The sequence below is a fragment of the Microdochium trichocladiopsis genome, assembly GCF_020744255.1.
Source record: "Microdochium trichocladiopsis strain MPI-CAGE-CH-0230 chromosome Unknown B0I36scaffold_5, whole genome shotgun sequence".
In the NCBI taxonomy this organism is placed as follows: domain Eukaryota; kingdom Fungi; phylum Ascomycota; class Sordariomycetes; order Xylariales; family Microdochiaceae; genus Microdochium; species Microdochium trichocladiopsis.
Window position 1 is genome coordinate 2,788,465 of NW_025763548.1, and position 15,394 is coordinate 2,803,858.

Genomic DNA, 15,394 nt, shown 5'->3' on the forward strand with positions numbered 1-15,394 from the left:
AGAGCCCTACCTGCATTTATACCTGTGTTAGATGATAAATCCGAGAACTCGTCGCCAAGAAGCTAAAAAAACGGTTTGCGTGGGTGCAAGATCCTGACCCGTGGTGAGGGCTCACGACTTGACTGTGCTGTTTCGTGTGCTGAGCATCGTATGCGTTTGGTCCATAGGGTGGTGACATGAGGGCAATGATAGTGTTCTGGTTGTGCGAGTAGCGCCCGCGGAACTGCAGACATTGTACGATTTGCCTGTTGACTAGATGTGAAGAGGTGATTGAAGGAGCATACGACCTGAGGGTATAGAACTTTTCAAACCAAGTCGTCCTCCCTAGATGCGTGATCTGCAGAGACAAACCAGATTGGCAAAAGATGCCCAAGCTCATCCCAGGACCCATCACGTGCACATTGAAAGTCCTATACGTATCGGCATTTGCACTCTGCTTTTGGTTTTTTGGGTTTTTATTTTTCTTCAAGTTTGAGTAGGCGAGGAGAATTACTTGTAGTCAAATTGACAGGCGCCTGGTATGATAATTACATATTATGAACACATCAGATCCGTGCCGTTGTTAAGAAGAAGTAGGAGAAATATGTGCTGTCGAAACTCGCTCGCTCGCTCAGACTGAGTTGCTTATTCAAAGCACACCCCACCAGCACCTATCCCAACCCCCCATCATTGATCACAGCCCATATCATTGTGGCGGGCGCTTAGAGGGTGCGCTTAATGGCAGTGTACCAGCCGCTGGCGACGAAGTTGCCATCCTTGGAAGCCTTGAGGTAGCAGTACTTGGCCACGTCGTAGACGACGTCGACGCAGGTGGACTCGCCGGAGCAGAAGGCAATGCAGTCCTCGAGGGTGGCGGCGTAGCGCTTGGGGTTCACGGCAACGTCCCGGCCGTAGTACTGGCCGCGGCAGAAAATGTCGTAGGTGAAGCCGCCGCTGGTGAAGACGGCGCCGTTGGACGAGTTGTCGGCGCAGTTGAGCGGGCGGTTGACGGCGGCGCCCTTGACCACCGAGGTCCAGCCGCCGGCGCCGGTGATGGACATGGTGGTCTTCTGGAAGCAGTAACCGGCCTGCCAGGCGGCGGCTACGCACGTCGCCGAGGCCTCGCACTGCGCGGCGCAGTCCTCGATCGTCGCGGCGGCCTTGTAGCCATTGGCCACGTCTCCGCCGTACACGGTTTTGTCGCCTGGACGATGGTTAGCACAGGGCAGGGGCAGAGCGTGGAAGTTGGTTTGTGTGCATGCTTACACTGGAGCGTGTAGTAGTGGCCGCCGGAGATAAAGCTGGCACCATTGTTGGCCGGGCAGGCCAGGCCGCGAGGGACAAGAGGGGCGGGGACAGGGTTGGCGAAGGCGGCGGCGGCGAGGCCAAGGACGACAGCGGTGATTTGGACCATTGTGGCGGTGTTGAGTTGAAAGAGTGACGAGGGATTAGATTAAGAGTTGCGTGAGTGTCTTGGGAGTGAGGGGACTGAGGAGCGGAAGTGAGAGCAATGCAGAGCAGAAACAAGCGCAGTTATATATTGATGTGACACATGAGACCGTCGGGTATCGTGATCGCGCAGCTGAGGCTGTTTGACGATGCTTGGGCCCTTCATTCCCACCCAGCTAGCCACGAGCAACGCCAGACTCCACATGAGCTGGACGTGGAAATTGCCGGCGCTGCTGTTGCCGCGCTACCCCAAGATCTTCCGTCGGGGCCTGGCCAGTCCCGACTCCAAGGGTTCTTGGGTAGATCTGGATCGATCGTTCGAGATCTGCACGGATCCCCTAGAGTGATCGTCCCAGAGCCGCATTGTGGTGATCGACCAAGCACATGATCTTCACAGCTGTAGTTCTCGGATGGTGTAGACAACCAGCATCTCAATAGTACCAATCACCTACGTACGTCGGAGTGGCATAGCCGAGTGTGATGTCTATGCATCAGTATCATGTGCACAAGAACCGTAGACCCGGGCCACGACTATGGATCTTGAGAGAAGGGGCACCCAACTGACCCGGTTTTGCGGCCAGAGTGCCCCTGAACCGTATTGAAGAGAATGCCATAGTCAGGAACGTGGTTTACTGTGCAAATAGCCGAGGGCCTAGACCGCGCGTATTGGTCCCTGGCATGGGGAGATGAGGTGGCGTCATTAGTCTGCGCCCTGAATTACATCAGCTGCGCTGTCAGAGCCGAGTTGCTTGCATTGCGGGGTACGTCAAACCGGACTAGCAATATCGATAGCTTCACGATGTTAGCGCGAGGAGCGCGAGGTTTGCTTGTCCACGATTGGCCGCTTCCCGAATGTGACATCGGCCGCCTCTTCCCGCTTCTTCACTATGCGCCGTCAGTTCCCCTTAACCCACATAAAAAAGCATCTCATGATCTGATTTGGTCGGCGCCGAAAAGAGACAACGGGTGACCACGTGCGCCCCCAAGCCCGGGGCCAGATTCGCGCCCGCCTCGGAGATGACCGTGTGCAAATCTAGCCCTTCAGCTCGCCTTCAGTTGCCAGCAAGCACTCGGCACCCGAAGGGTCTTATGTCGGGTGCCTGCCGTGGATATGAAAGGACATGTTCCTCCCCGAAGTGTGGGCTCACAAGGACCAGTCGGACTTTTCTTTCCCGAGCCGGGCGACTTCTTCCTTGTACTCGCGATTAAGCTTGACTGTATGCACGATAACCGGTGATAAGCTCCGAGTCCGGTCTTCTCGGCAAACCTGGCATCGCCATTAGCCTGTCTGGATACTCGGCAAGGTGATGCTTTGCCTCGGGCCGAAAACATGGAAACCACTCGGCCATCGCAGATCTATGTCCGATTGATGACAGTGAAACATAGAAACATAAGCTTGTCGGCACCAGTAATGGGTCTCGCTATACTGCTGATCGACTGTCTGTTATAATAACCCTTCTAGTCGAACAGCGTGCTATTATGATCCCGCCTCCAGCTGCGTGGGCCGCTCCGGTGATCTTGTACAGATGCTTAAAGCACGAGAGACTATCCGTCACGATCATGCCAAGCGGCACATATTCTTGTGAATCGATGAGAAGCAGTGCTGCGTTGCCCATGGGGATTCGTCTCGGAGTTTGGGGGCTTGGGGTGATTTGTGGTTTTCCACGAAAGAAAAGGCCGATAATGATGAACGGCAAGAAGAACTCGACTTCGTCTCGTTGATTATGATGGTGACGATGATAGACTGTTTCTCATTGCAGAGGTGTGCGACAGAGCGAGGCATTATCTAAGTCAGAAAGGGTTGCGGTCACGGATGTGCGCTTCTCTGCCGGTTGCCTCTTCGTTCAATGTTCCAAAAACATGCTGTGAACATCGCCTATCAACACAGAGGCACCATAACCGATCAAGCCCCAGGAACAGGAATGAATAGCAACTGAGAGACCATGCCGGGGAATGGAGAAGCCGCAAAGGACAAAGTAGTATCTCTCTGGCAACCTTGACAAAATCACATCATAGACCCTGTTGGGGATGAGGTTATGCGAGATCCGTGCACTGCCACCGAAAAATAATCAAGGCAGTTCGAACAATCATAAGTGAATGATCATGCAACGCCTCTCGACAGAGAGACTGGGAGTGTTCCATGAATGATGTTGGACCTCGCAATATCACCTGAGGGCAACATGCATGGTTATTCATATAACGTTGTATACTTTGAAGACTCAGAACTATATGCCGCCCCCTGTTCTCCTGCCCACTCAAGTTTGTGGACAAGAGGCCGCGACGGAGATATCTGTGCAAGACATGTCGGTCGGAGCAGCCGCCCCAGGCAGGTGTAGGTAGAAGCGGCCATTTCGGCATATGGCGGCGACGAGCGGCTGGCCTCCGTTGACCCCTTCCACAGTGCATTGCAAGTTGTAAGCGGGAGCTGGGCCGAGGGCGCAGTTGACTGGGGATATCTGCTGCCCGGCGTAGCTGTAGCCTTGTTGAACAGACTTGAAGGCGGGCTCGAAATAGGCCGGGTGTGCGGACGAGTAGATGACGACCGGCTGGAAGTCGTTGGCGTAGAAGTTGGTAATCTGGCCACTGGCATCCACGGTGAAGCGGCTACTGCCTTGGAAGGCCATGAGGAAGAGGCCCTCGCCAATGCTATTGACGTAACCCAGGCCATACCGTCCACCCACGGATGGTGTGAAGAGGAGATTGAAGCCGCCGCCGGTGCATTGCGGGGGGGCGATGGCAGTGACGGTCGCGGTCGGGGTCACGACGATTGTCTGTAGCGAGGTGGCCGTGTTGGCAACGGTTGAAAAGGTGTTTGTGACGGTCGCGAGCTGCGTGATGCTGGTGGTGACCGTGATGGTGGTGAAGAAGGTCACTGAGCTGGTCTGCGTCAACACCTGCGTGTTGGTCTGGAAGTCCGGGCTTTGGGTAATGGTCTGCAGGGACGTGACTGTGACGGCCGAGGCCGTCTGGGTGACGGTCGTGGGCCGAACACCGATGCAGCTGCAGGCGCTAACATAAGCGGTATCGTCACAGACGCCATAGGCACTGCCACCGCGCTTGACTGGTGGCTGAGAAGAGTTTGGGGCACCAGGCGTGACGGTTATAGTGACGGTGGAGTCCGCGGTGGCCGTGACAGTTGCGACAACGGTCGAGGTGAGCGCCACGGTCTGGATGTCCGTCACGGTGCTGACAAAGTCGGAGGTAGCCAGCGAGGTGAGCGTTTCCAGATCGGTGTCCGATTGTACCTGGGTGAGCGTAATGTCGGACGTGATAGTACTTCGGGCGGTACTGGTCAAGGCAACAGTCGCGGTGGGCGTTACTGTGACTGTCTCGACAAGCCTGGACGAGCACGAGTCCTTGGCGCCGCGCGCAGCCAGGACAGCCCTGCCGCAGGCATCTCTGCCGCAGCAGGCGGCTGCCAAGACATCACCAAGCAGGCCAATCGCGACGATGGCGACGAGGCCCTGGGTCAAACGCATGTTGTAAACGAGTGTATGGTGGTAGTGCTTAACGAGTGTGGCGGTTTAAATCTGCAACGACTGATTGATGCTTCCACAGTCTTAGGCAAAGGGGCATGGCGCCATAAGAAGCACCTGCACACACATCGTGGAACCTACGGTCACGAATCTCTTGCCCTTTCTTAGCGCTTCAGTAACGGCTCCTGAACGAAAATGTTGCTTTTCCCTCAGCTTGAGATGGGGAGATTGCCTGCCTGGTGAAGACGTGAGCTAGCTGAGCTGACTAGCCGGCGATTGGCCAGCAACGTCAATAGCGGAATTGTGGCTTGGCCGGCGGAAGATGATCGGGTTTGTACCGAAAGCGAGACGCACCGGTTCGACTCGATTGCACGGCGACACCTCCATTGATCATCTCTGCTTCTAAAAGAACTCACTAGCAGCGTTACAGCTGCGGCTCAGATGGATTATAGCCATGTTTGCCGTGAATGTAAGCTGCTGCATAAGGTATAAAAGCCTGTACTGAAATGTATAGACCTGCCTGCCAAATCCCTGCACTACGTGGATTGTACTTGGCTGCAGTGCTGCTTGTGACGGGAGAAGCAAGAGGATTATTCACCGATAGGTTTAGGTGCTTTCCATTTCCCCCTTCTGCCTGACATCGCAAGTCCCCGTGCATCGTCTGTGCGGTCAATCCACTCACGCTCGCGTAGACGGGAAGTACCGCGGCTTTTTCGTTATTCCCGGAGACCTTATGCACTAGACGATCTAGCCGCCGGATCGTACGAGTTACTGAAAATGGCATGAACCCCATCCGAAAATAGCTCATGCACACGCAACCAAGTCGGTATGGGAACTATTGTCGATTATTGTCTCGTACGATATTATGCAGCTGTTTATGCCAGGCCATGCTCGCTTACTCGGTCAAATTGGCGGTTTGATGTCATAATGTTTGTGCAAGACGAGATGGCTCGACTATCTGACGACGCCTGGCGGGAGCGATGAAATTAGTCTACTGCTGTCCTGTTATTTGCGATTCAATGTCTTAGGTCGGTTGATGGTGAGTTTTAGTATTCTCGATATGGCCTTATTCTGGCGCATATGTCACTTGACTTTAACCAGTCGGCCCCGAAAATGCGATCAGCAATACTTGAGCTTTCTGTCGCAGCGGCTCGATTGAAGCTGAACTTTGTTGTCATCGATCCGTCATGTGCAATCTAAAAGTGAAAGGGAATCACAGACACCTCGACACGAGGAATTCGCCGTTTCGACCAAGCCAGAAACCTCAGCATTCATCGTCCAACCATCGACAAAACACCATTCTGGACTCGGTAGTTACCCTCCCACATGTAACGCGATCCTGTGCCACTGTTTCCGCTCTGTCCAGACCACGAACTGGCATACAGTATTAGCATATGAGAGACAAACCACGAAATTGCTTCTCGAACAGAAAACAACTTACTGCCAGACCAGGTATCCAGCCCCATTACTGGAGGCGCCTCCGGGGCCTACGAGGCCTGCAAAATCAGGAGACTGTAGGAGTGGCACTGCCGCCTTCGTGTATGGTCCCTTCACAGATGTGGCTGTGGCATAAGACACATCGTACCATTTTGTCGAGTAACAGTTGGAGCTGAAGAACAAGATGTACAGGCCGCCCTCGTAGACGATCTGAGGTGCTTCGATGAGGGGTCCGTCGTACTGGCTACGATCGAGGATCTGGGTGGGCTGACCAATTTTGGTGAAACCGTCTAGACCAACCTTACAGCCAGTGATTTTCACGTTAGTGGACAGATCTCTTGAGCGTGTTTTGCTGCTACAAGAATGCACAGCGGGCTGAAATTTCGCAGCATAAAACTCACCTGTTGCAGCATGATGGGTGTTGATTGAGGCTGCTGTCCATTGCTTGGCTCATTACCACAAGGGCCACCAGATGGTCCTACAGCGTTGCCGTCGATCTTGTATGTCACCCAGCGTGTGTTTGTCTTTGGGTCGTAAAACCCGGCCGCGTCAATGGAACCGCCTTGGGCCGGCCAGCATCCCAGAGGATCGGGAAGTCCTGTGAACGGGCCGCGCACAGACTTGGCCATGGCTACACCAACACATCGCCTGCCTTGCCCTTCAGGGTGGTCATTCCTGCTTGGAGCACTGTAGTACATGGCCCAGGAGTTGTCACCAATCCTCTGTACATCCGGGGCCCAAATGTTGCCGTTGGCCGCCCAGGCGCCAAGATTCGGAAATGCGTCGATGTCCAAAATGTCCCACTTCAATGTGGCATCGTTTCTTTTGGCCATCTGCACGCTGTATTTGCCGTTTGCGGTTGAGAATGAATAATAGCTGCAGTCGATGGGATCATAGACGAGAGACGGATCGGCAAAATTGTGCTCGAGCACCAACGCAGGTCGCTGTCGGTTCGGTACTGCACATTGTCCGGCCGCAAGCAGGACGTTGTTGGAAGTGTCTAAAATGTGGCATCCGTCCAGTCAGCGATGGCTCCAGCTTCATATTATGAACGATCGAGGAGCAAGCCAAGTGTTGAGCTGCATATTCCGGGCTGAAAAGACAAGTACATACCAGCGCCTCCATTGCTTGTTGGGGATCCGCTGACGCCCATCAATTGAGTCGCCACTGCGACCGCGGAAATTCCAGAACCGAAGAGCTTCATGATTTCGATGTTGGAAAAAGGTCTCAATTGTTGCGCTGAATAAGAACGACGAGTGCTGTGAGCTACCAGCCTCGGGATCTTGGCTTATAACGCGAAACTAGATTGCCAGCCCTGCCATTTGTATAACCATGGGACTCACTGCAGAGCCTACATTCATGAGTACATGAACAGTATGACATGGTTATGGGGAGGATGCGCATGAAATGCTACCAGATTCAGTAAGGTTGCTGACCGTAGGATTGCATCACCTAGGGTGCATGCAACCATGCTACGTTCCATGCAATCCTCCTGCACTAAAAATAAATTTGTGTGCTGCTTATACAATTGACGTCATCCCGGTCGTGATAGCCTCTACGTATCATGCGAGCGTCGCTTATGTTGATGAATGCGGTAAAAGACCACATGTTCCGCCGCGGAAGCCCCTGTATAAATGTGTCCTGCGCTGCGGAGATCTACTTCTGGCACAGTTACTGAATTCAAACCGCTGTGGGAAGCAAATTCCTGCAGGCGGGCATACATTGTGGAAACTCTATCAGGCATACCTCGCGTAATCTAGCACGTGAAAATCGTGTCCTCGCCTCCCCATGGTTCCCTTCCTGGCCAGGCCCAGCTCCGCGTCATCGTGACACTCCGAGATGCTACTCCTCATGGTTGCAGGTGGCGCCGCGAACTACGGTACCAGAATCATGCTTGCACGGATTTCGTTCCGTCCGCTCCTGCGCTCGCCCTTGAGCGGACCAAACACTAGGGCGTTGTCACGAGCGAGGTGCCCATAACAAGGATACCCTCCATCGCGCACGCCCCGCAGGCAATATCGGAGGACCCCTCTTCTTCAAGGCTCTTGAAGAAACAACGTATGATGTAGTCTTCGGGCTTTTCTAACCTTGTATGCACTTTGTAAGAGTTCAGCACCAGGCATTGATCCGCCAGGATTCAATGACAGCACGTTTCTCGCGTGCGACTCGAACATGAAACCTCATTGGTGAAGGCGAGTGTTTCAACGAGGGCGCAGCTGGTGGCCACGTTGTTTTAAACTCTAGCTCATGAACAGCTCTCAGCTCTCCCTCTTATTAGCAGGTGACGCGACCAACAGTCTTATGTCAGCTGTGGCTAATTCATTGCTACAGGAAGGAAATTCTTGCTTGAGCAGCACACTCGTAACCTGTGCTCGCGTGCGGGAGAGCCTGACGCCGGTCACTCAAGCATCGTCCGTGGACTCGCATAACGCGAAGTGTAGAGATTCAGAGGTTCAAAAATTGGAAGGCTACGCCTAGCTAGCTCTAGAGAAGGGCGTGTCATGGACGTAATAAAGTTCACTGGGGCGACTCAGTACCATATATGGCAAAGGTACTGCATCAAGAACATCGTCAAGGGTTGAGTGTGCCTTCAGCCCTCACCTCTACTGTATCATTGCCTAGTACCGCATGGCACGTCACGCGCTGCGCTCTTTGCAGCTACATGTTAGATGCTAATAACACATAAGAGATATTGAAGAGAGAGATCTGGCTTCTCAGTATCTCTTCAGCCTTTGGTCTGAATGTGAGAAATGGCACGGCTGGCTAGTCTAGCTACCAAAGGATAAGTTACAGATAGCAACTTGGTTCCTTACGTAGTAGAGAGTTTCCAAGTATGGGGGTTAGTGGATGCAGTACACAATATAGCTAAACTTTTCACAGTCCTATCTTAATCAGAATAGGTTCACGAGAGGACAAAGACAACGTCAAATATACAAAACACTAGCAGGGACAGGTAGCGTTCTACATCCACTCGGCAGCACCAGATGATGCATAGCATTTGAAGCGCTTACCACGCTCAGCCATTTCAAAGTACCGCCAAGCCCCGCGGGGACAGCATCACCTACGCGATTACAAATCAAGTAGTGTCCAAATAGAGTAGCAGAGATATCTATAGAATTCGCGCGTGTATGTCGGGATATGATAATAGCAAGTCGCCACATCGGGCGTCAGACCATCCCAAAAACGGCCTTGCATGCCGTGAGACTGCCGAGAAAAGACCCTTCGGAATATTGTTGCCCTCGAGTCAAGAGGCAGGGACACCCTGGACGGTGAGAACCTTATATTCTGTGAATATCCGGTCTTGCCGGCGCCGTTGAACTGCTCTGGGGGCACGCGAGTAATGGCCATTGCTTTCGCATAAGATGAGGGTGCTCGAGCCCGGAGATTTCATCACTGGTCGAGTCTGGGGTGTGTTGCCCATCATGGGGAAAGTTTGATTTGAGTCGGCGATCGCACACAATTATTGACCGTCTCCACTGAATAGAGTCTGTACCTGCTTCTTCATGTCTCGCATTTCAAGACACACATGGCGACAGATAGGCACAATGACTAGTGTAGAACTCTCCAGAACAACAGTCAAGACACGAAAGTTCCCGTACCTGCCAAGCCAATCTTCCAGGCACCGGAGCAAGCCCAAGCCCTTGAGGACCTGGCAACATTGAGTTTTCTCGAAACACTGGGCGGCGGCCATGCCGAGAATTCATGGCTTTCGGGCCTTGCATGACATCTCTCGGAACGAGTACAACACGCTATGCTGCGCTTTGATGTGCGTATTGCGGAAGCGATGCAGCTTGGACCACTCTAATCTCGTGCCATGACACTGCTAGAAGGCATTGATGGCGATGTTTGTGCTTCCGAGCCACTACTAGACGAGAATGCTAATCTGGGGTCACCGATGGTCGTATAACCGGGCTCGAGGACTTGTTCCACCATCCCAGCCGTCGCTGACGTCTCAAGTTGTAGCCACTGCCAAGGTCAAAGTGCATGGAGCATCGTGACCATTTCACCAGAGTCCTCCACGGGAAAAAATGATCGATGACGCTCCGTGGAGGGCGAAGTGGAGGTCGAAAAAAACGGAATTACTGACACCAACGCAAGCGAATGCGGTTGCTCCGGGCGCCCGAACCGCTAACGGACTGCCAAGGCCAGCTAACTTGGTGGTTCCAAGGATGTGCAAACTTAAGCGTGTCCAGGTCGAGACTGTCGAGGCCTAACCACCATGTTCGCCTAGAATGACCCATTCGAAGTGTCACAAAGTGGCCGACGAGTCAGGCAGACACCGGAGCAGTAATTAGTCACACAAGCCAAGCAGACAAGCAGGAGAGGCAAGTGTCGGATCGGGTCGCGAGCCTTGCCTTATCGTATAGAGTTTTGGTCTAGCCCCCCAAGGTGGGCAGATCCAGGGGAGGGGTCCCTGCCGCTCAACCCTTCTAGAACTCCACATCATATGCCTGACCCTTTTGCGGTTCTACCATGCCGAGGCCTGCCCAAAGAGGACATCACTAAGCGCCAATATCCACCTTCATCGGGTGACTGACTGAGCCTGCTTTGCGTCATGGGTGCAAAAATGCAGCGCGTGCTCTGCCAAGCTGTACGCAAGGAAGTTCAAATGCCATGTGTTTGGATACTGTTATGAAGCTCGTGACAGTATTGCAGCGCCGCCCAGACCCAGAAGGCCAGTCCGCCAATGTTGGCGCAGCCGGGTACGAGAGCCACACGGAACTCGGCATGAGAGCGCTCGCCGCGCCACCCCCGCTCTCGAGTCTGGACCCCTGGCCGACTCAGCACTTTAATTCTCCAGCGCTCGGGTTGCCCGCGCTCGGGTTGCCCGCGCGCGGGTGGGAGAGTCAGCCAAAAAAGACCGCACGATCGACGTGATCCACCCGGATGTTGGCGGTTGTTGCGTTGTCAATGCGGGCGGCGGCGAGGATGATCCGACGACCGTGATCATCTCGCACAGCTGGCCTGTCGAGATTGCGGTCTGCAAGAAAAAGCACTTGGTATCTTCGCACAATGCTTGGCGGTCTTAGTCCTGAGGAGACCACGCCGACTCTGGCAATGATGAGCAACCAAGCGGGTGCGCGATCGCATCGGATCCGCGATCGAAATGGGACCACCGAGGAACAGCCCGGTGGTTTATGTGCTTTCCTGATGGCGATTGTTCTGCACTACGATGCTACGGACAATGGGTTTGTACGTTGCAGTTCGTGCATCAGCATGCTACCATGTCTCGTTCACTCTGGACAGCTGACAATGCCAATGTTACACATTCAGAGGGGCATGGTGGTGCCTGCCTGCCTGCCGCAGCATGACTTAAGGGGCCTGTACGAGCATGGGGATGGGCGGACCTGGCGCGCGTTGGGGCAGGCAAACTTGACTTTCAACCCCAGCCCGTCCGTACCTTTGTCCGGAGGTTTCCATTAGCTCAGCACGTTGTTCTAACGTCATGGCACGCTCGCTCACCGTGCCGGGACCTCTCCGTACCATCCGTGCCGGCTTGTCGAGCCGCGATGCTGTCGCAAGGAACCCTGTGCAGGCGTTTCAGTGAGGTGCCGGGTTGAAGCTCGACAAGATTGACAAGAAGAAGCGGGACCTTTGCTCGTATGGACATATCCAGAGACAACACGCACAATGGCGTGAGGCGAGGGGGCAGCCGATGGAAAGGGGCAGCAGGGCCGGGACGACACGGGCCGGGGCTTGGGTGGGACCAGCTACTCAGGCATAAGGATGCCCTGGCAGCCCACGGGCCAGTCGTGGTCGTACAAACACGAGCTGGCACGAAAATCGAGGGAATCAACGCTGGCACGGTTCGAGCGTGTTCTGTATGACTGCAAAGCGAGTCACCCGAGCAAGACGGGCAGGACTGCAAGCAAGCACTCGGTGTCTCGCCCACTCATTTCGTGAGATGCGTCATAGGGCTGGCCGATGTCCCGAGATGTGCTGAAATGTAATCCTGGTTCCCGGCTGAGCCGCCAGCTTTGACTACAGACCAGGTATATTGGCACAGCTCTATGCAGCGTCACGTCTGCCGAGCCGACCTGCTGGAGAAGTAGGCTATGGCGAAAAACCAGTGCGCATCTGCAGAGCACACTCCCAAGCGGATGTGAGGGAAATGACGCATGGTGCAGTGTGCAAGGAGCACCGGCACGTTCGGGTATTACTGCACCAGCAATTGCACCGATGCGCTAAGAGAGCACCGCAAGAACAGTTTCAACGCCTGTCCTGGAAGACAAGATCGTGGCAGCCTTGCCCCATCGGCGGAATTGTCTCAACAGCGTCCCACGGGGCCGGAGAACCAAGAGTCCTGATGGTATGGTGCTGGCAGTGAGTGCAGCTTTCGCAACGCTAGGAACAGGCATGTCTCATGACAAGCTCAAGTAAAACAGGCACCAGATGCGTGGTGCCCGTTGGCCAAGGGCCCTGAGCTTCGGCTCCCAAACCCTTCTTGCAGCTTGGAAAGCAAATTAATACGACTCAGGACGTCTTGGCGATGCCGTACGGGCGGACTTTCAGTAACCAAAACGCACTCGCGCTCTGTCCAATAGGCCACCTAAACGATGTGTACGGGGCACAGTTGTATACGGCTCTTGGCGCGTCTGGGGCTTGCGGCTAGGGACCTTTCGGAGCATGGGCAAGGGCTCACCCCTGGGCCTGCGGCCCTTGTCAGTATTGGCATCGTGCCCCGCCTCCCTCTCAGCGCATAAAGACAAGTTGCATTGGTCAAGTTGGGATGGATTTTTGCTGGACTTGAATTGGGGCATCCGTTGTCCTGAGCTTTCCTCAGACGTCAATGAATGGACAGGGCTTCGCACAAAAAACAGCGTGGGTGCTGGATCCACAACCGTGCGCAAGCGTACTCCGGAGCAGACAGCTAGATACCCGCTGGCGAGTCTCGAAGCGACGTATTAACCGGGGCTGGATCAGGCGCTCAGCTGAAGGGGAAAAGAACTGGCACGTCGGCGCCTCATCCGCAGCTGCTTAAGTATGGCGGGTCCCTGACCGCTGGGCCCGGGTCACTTCCGAAGGAACAATAGAGATGGCAATAACTAAACGCCGGACCGGCTGTGGCGCGGCCATGTCGTCTCGTACATGGTCAGGGACCTATCAACAGCTCCTTTCCGCTCCCCCTCTCGTCATAACAACATGGACTGCTGATCCGTGGGCGGGGTGCTCTGAGTCGACCGTAGCTCTTGGCAAGCTCGTCTTGCCAGCTGAATCTGTATGCTCCAGGCAGGCTAGGGCAGTTAGCGTTGTGCCGATGAGGGCAAGGTTCAGTCATTTCCTAGCCTGGTTAGCCACTGCATCGACGGTGCCACTGCGTCCCATTGTTGTTGATAGGCTAGACCAAGATCCCCAGCCGCCTGTGCGTTCAAAAGTGCACGAAAACTGCAGGATGATGCCACACCCCGTCGGCTTCCCACAAAAGCCATGCATGGCTGGGCGAGGCTCCTCTCCGACCACCCACTTCTGGCCGGGGCTCCCAGTACCGGACGCTGCCTGCATGAGGCGACAAGGGTGGTTGGCTTTCGGGTTGGGAGAGTCGGCCGTCGGCTACGGCGGAGATGGGAGGACGAGAAGCAGTGTATATCAACAACGGCCGCCCGCTGCCAGAGGAGCGCCTCTATTGTGCTATTCCACCCAGCCGTGAAGCCTCAACATCAAAGGGAGAGTCAACTCTTGATCTTCACTCCTCGTGGCCAGTATCTACCTACCACAGTCAGTCGTTACACAACAACCAATATTCAAGATGCACTTCAGCACCAGCAACATCCTTTCCAGCCTCCTGCTCGTGAGCAGTGCCGTTGCCACTCCCGTCGCCATCCTCGAGGACCGGGACATTGAGGGCCGCGCAGTCCCCGTCGGCCAGGCCATCTTCAAGTGCACAGTCCCCGGCACCATTGCCCTCACTTTCGACGATGGCCCATACGCCTACACCCAGAAGTGCCTGAACCTTCTCAAGGACGCTGGCATGCGTGCCACCTTCTTCGTCAACGGTCAGAATGTCGTACGTACAACCCAATGGCCAACCAGTCGTGACTGTGGCATCAGTAACTGACCAATATAAACATCACCAGGACACCATCACCAACCGTGCTCCTGCCATCCAGCGCATCATGACCGAGGGCCACCAGCTCGGTTCGCACACGTACGTCCCCACTACTCTGCACGGCAGCATCTGAGCCATGCAAGTTGCTGAAATTGACTTTGCCCCAACAGATGGAGCCACCCCTACCTCACCCAGCTCAACGAGGCCCAGGTCCGCACCCAGATGCTCCAGCTTGAGAACACCCTGCTCCAGATGACTGGCAAGATCCCCACCTACATGCGCCCTCCTTACTTCGACTACAACCAGCAGACGCTCAACATCATGGGCTCTCTCGGCTACAAGGTCATCCACGCCAGCATCGACACCCTCGACTGGCAGTGGCACGAGCCGAACAACTTCCAGCAGGCCGTCGAGAAGTTCCGCACCGAGCTCAACGCCGGCGGCTCCATCTCGCTGACCCACGACATCCACTACGGCACCGTCAACTACATCCTGCCCGAGCTCATCAAGATCGTCAAGAACCGCGGCCTCCGCGCCGTCACGGTCGGCGAGTGCCTCGGCGACCCGGTCGCCAACTGGTACCGCGGCGCCCGCACCAGCACTCCTCCCCCGGCCCAGAACCCGCCTTCCAATGGCGGCGGCAACATCGGCCCCGGCGGTGCCTGCGGTGGCAACAACCGCTACAACTGCGCCTCGGGCCAGTGCTGCAGCCAGTACGGCTACTGCGGAACCACCACCGAGTACTGCGGTGCTGGCTGCCAGCCTCTCTTCGGCCGCTGCAACTAATAAGCATGCTGCACTCGGTCGGAGACGATCCCGTTTTCAAGGAGAATGGACAAAATGCATATAGTCGTGGCTAAAAACATACAACGGAGCATCGCATTGCGTTCAGCATGCCTTGCGTCGGGTTGAGAAGGACTCAGGACATATACCCCCTCTTGGATATACTCGCTAGACTTTCTTATCATCATAATACCATAATGCTAAGTGCACATACAACAACGAT

At 54.9% G+C, this 15,394-nt stretch overlaps 4 protein-coding genes across 4 annotated transcripts; 1 reads left to right on the top strand and 3 right to left on the bottom strand.

The window, feature by feature from the left end:
- Positions 1-483: 483 nt before the first annotated feature.
- B0I36DRAFT_384221 (uncharacterized protein) lies at positions 484-1,393 on the bottom strand (the record flags this gene model as incomplete). Its single annotated transcript, XM_046160989.1, has 2 exons — positions 484-1,183; positions 1,246-1,393. The coding sequence occupies 2 exons, from the start codon at positions 1,391-1,393 to the stop codon at positions 702-704; spliced, it is 630 nt and encodes a 209-aa protein (XP_046013123.1). The 3' UTR covers positions 484-701.
- Positions 1,394-3,683: 2,290 nt separating this feature from the next.
- On the bottom strand, positions 3,684-4,907 carry B0I36DRAFT_431550 (uncharacterized protein; the record flags this gene model as incomplete). Its single annotated transcript, XM_046162587.1, has 1 exon — positions 3,684-4,907. One exon carries the CDS (start codon positions 4,905-4,907, stop codon positions 3,684-3,686), a length of 1,224 nt encoding a protein of 407 aa, XP_046013124.1.
- A 1,095-nt stretch (positions 4,908-6,002) lies between these two features.
- On the bottom strand, positions 6,003-7,691 carry B0I36DRAFT_122919 (glycosyl hydrolase). Its single transcript, XM_046148066.1, has 4 exons — positions 7,455-7,691; positions 6,743-7,341; positions 6,346-6,641; positions 6,003-6,278 (listed from the first exon to the last, which is right to left on the bottom strand). The coding sequence occupies exons 1-4, from the start codon at positions 7,543-7,545 to the stop codon at positions 6,176-6,178; spliced, it is 1,089 nt and encodes a 362-aa protein (XP_046013125.1). The 5' UTR covers positions 7,546-7,691; the 3' UTR covers positions 6,003-6,175.
- A 6,397-nt stretch (positions 7,692-14,088) lies between these two features.
- Positions 14,089-15,174, top strand: B0I36DRAFT_349526 (uncharacterized protein; the record flags this gene model as incomplete). The annotated part of the gene is made up of 3 exons (XM_046156807.1): positions 14,089-14,346; positions 14,417-14,487; positions 14,559-15,174. 3 exons carry the CDS (start codon positions 14,089-14,091, stop codon positions 15,172-15,174), a joined length of 945 nt encoding a protein of 314 aa, XP_046013126.1.
- Between the last annotated feature and the right edge of the window lie 220 nt (positions 15,175-15,394).

What these genes read in the sequence shown, in the direction of transcription:
- B0I36DRAFT_122919 (XM_046148066.1), bottom strand. Translation starts at nt 7,545, where the DNA reads ATGAAGCTCTTCGGTTCTGGAATTTCCGCGGTCGCAGTGGCGACTCAA. An exon ending in AACAAGCAATGGAGGCGCTG is followed by an intron (nt 7,342 to 7,454) that starts GTATGTACTTGT and finishes GCCACATTTTAG; the next exon opens with ACACTTCCAACAACGTCCTG. An exon ending in CACCCATCATGCTGCAACAG is followed by an intron (nt 6,642 to 6,742) that starts GTGAGTTTTATG and finishes ACTGGCTGTAAG; the next exon opens with GTTGGTCTAGACGGTTTCAC.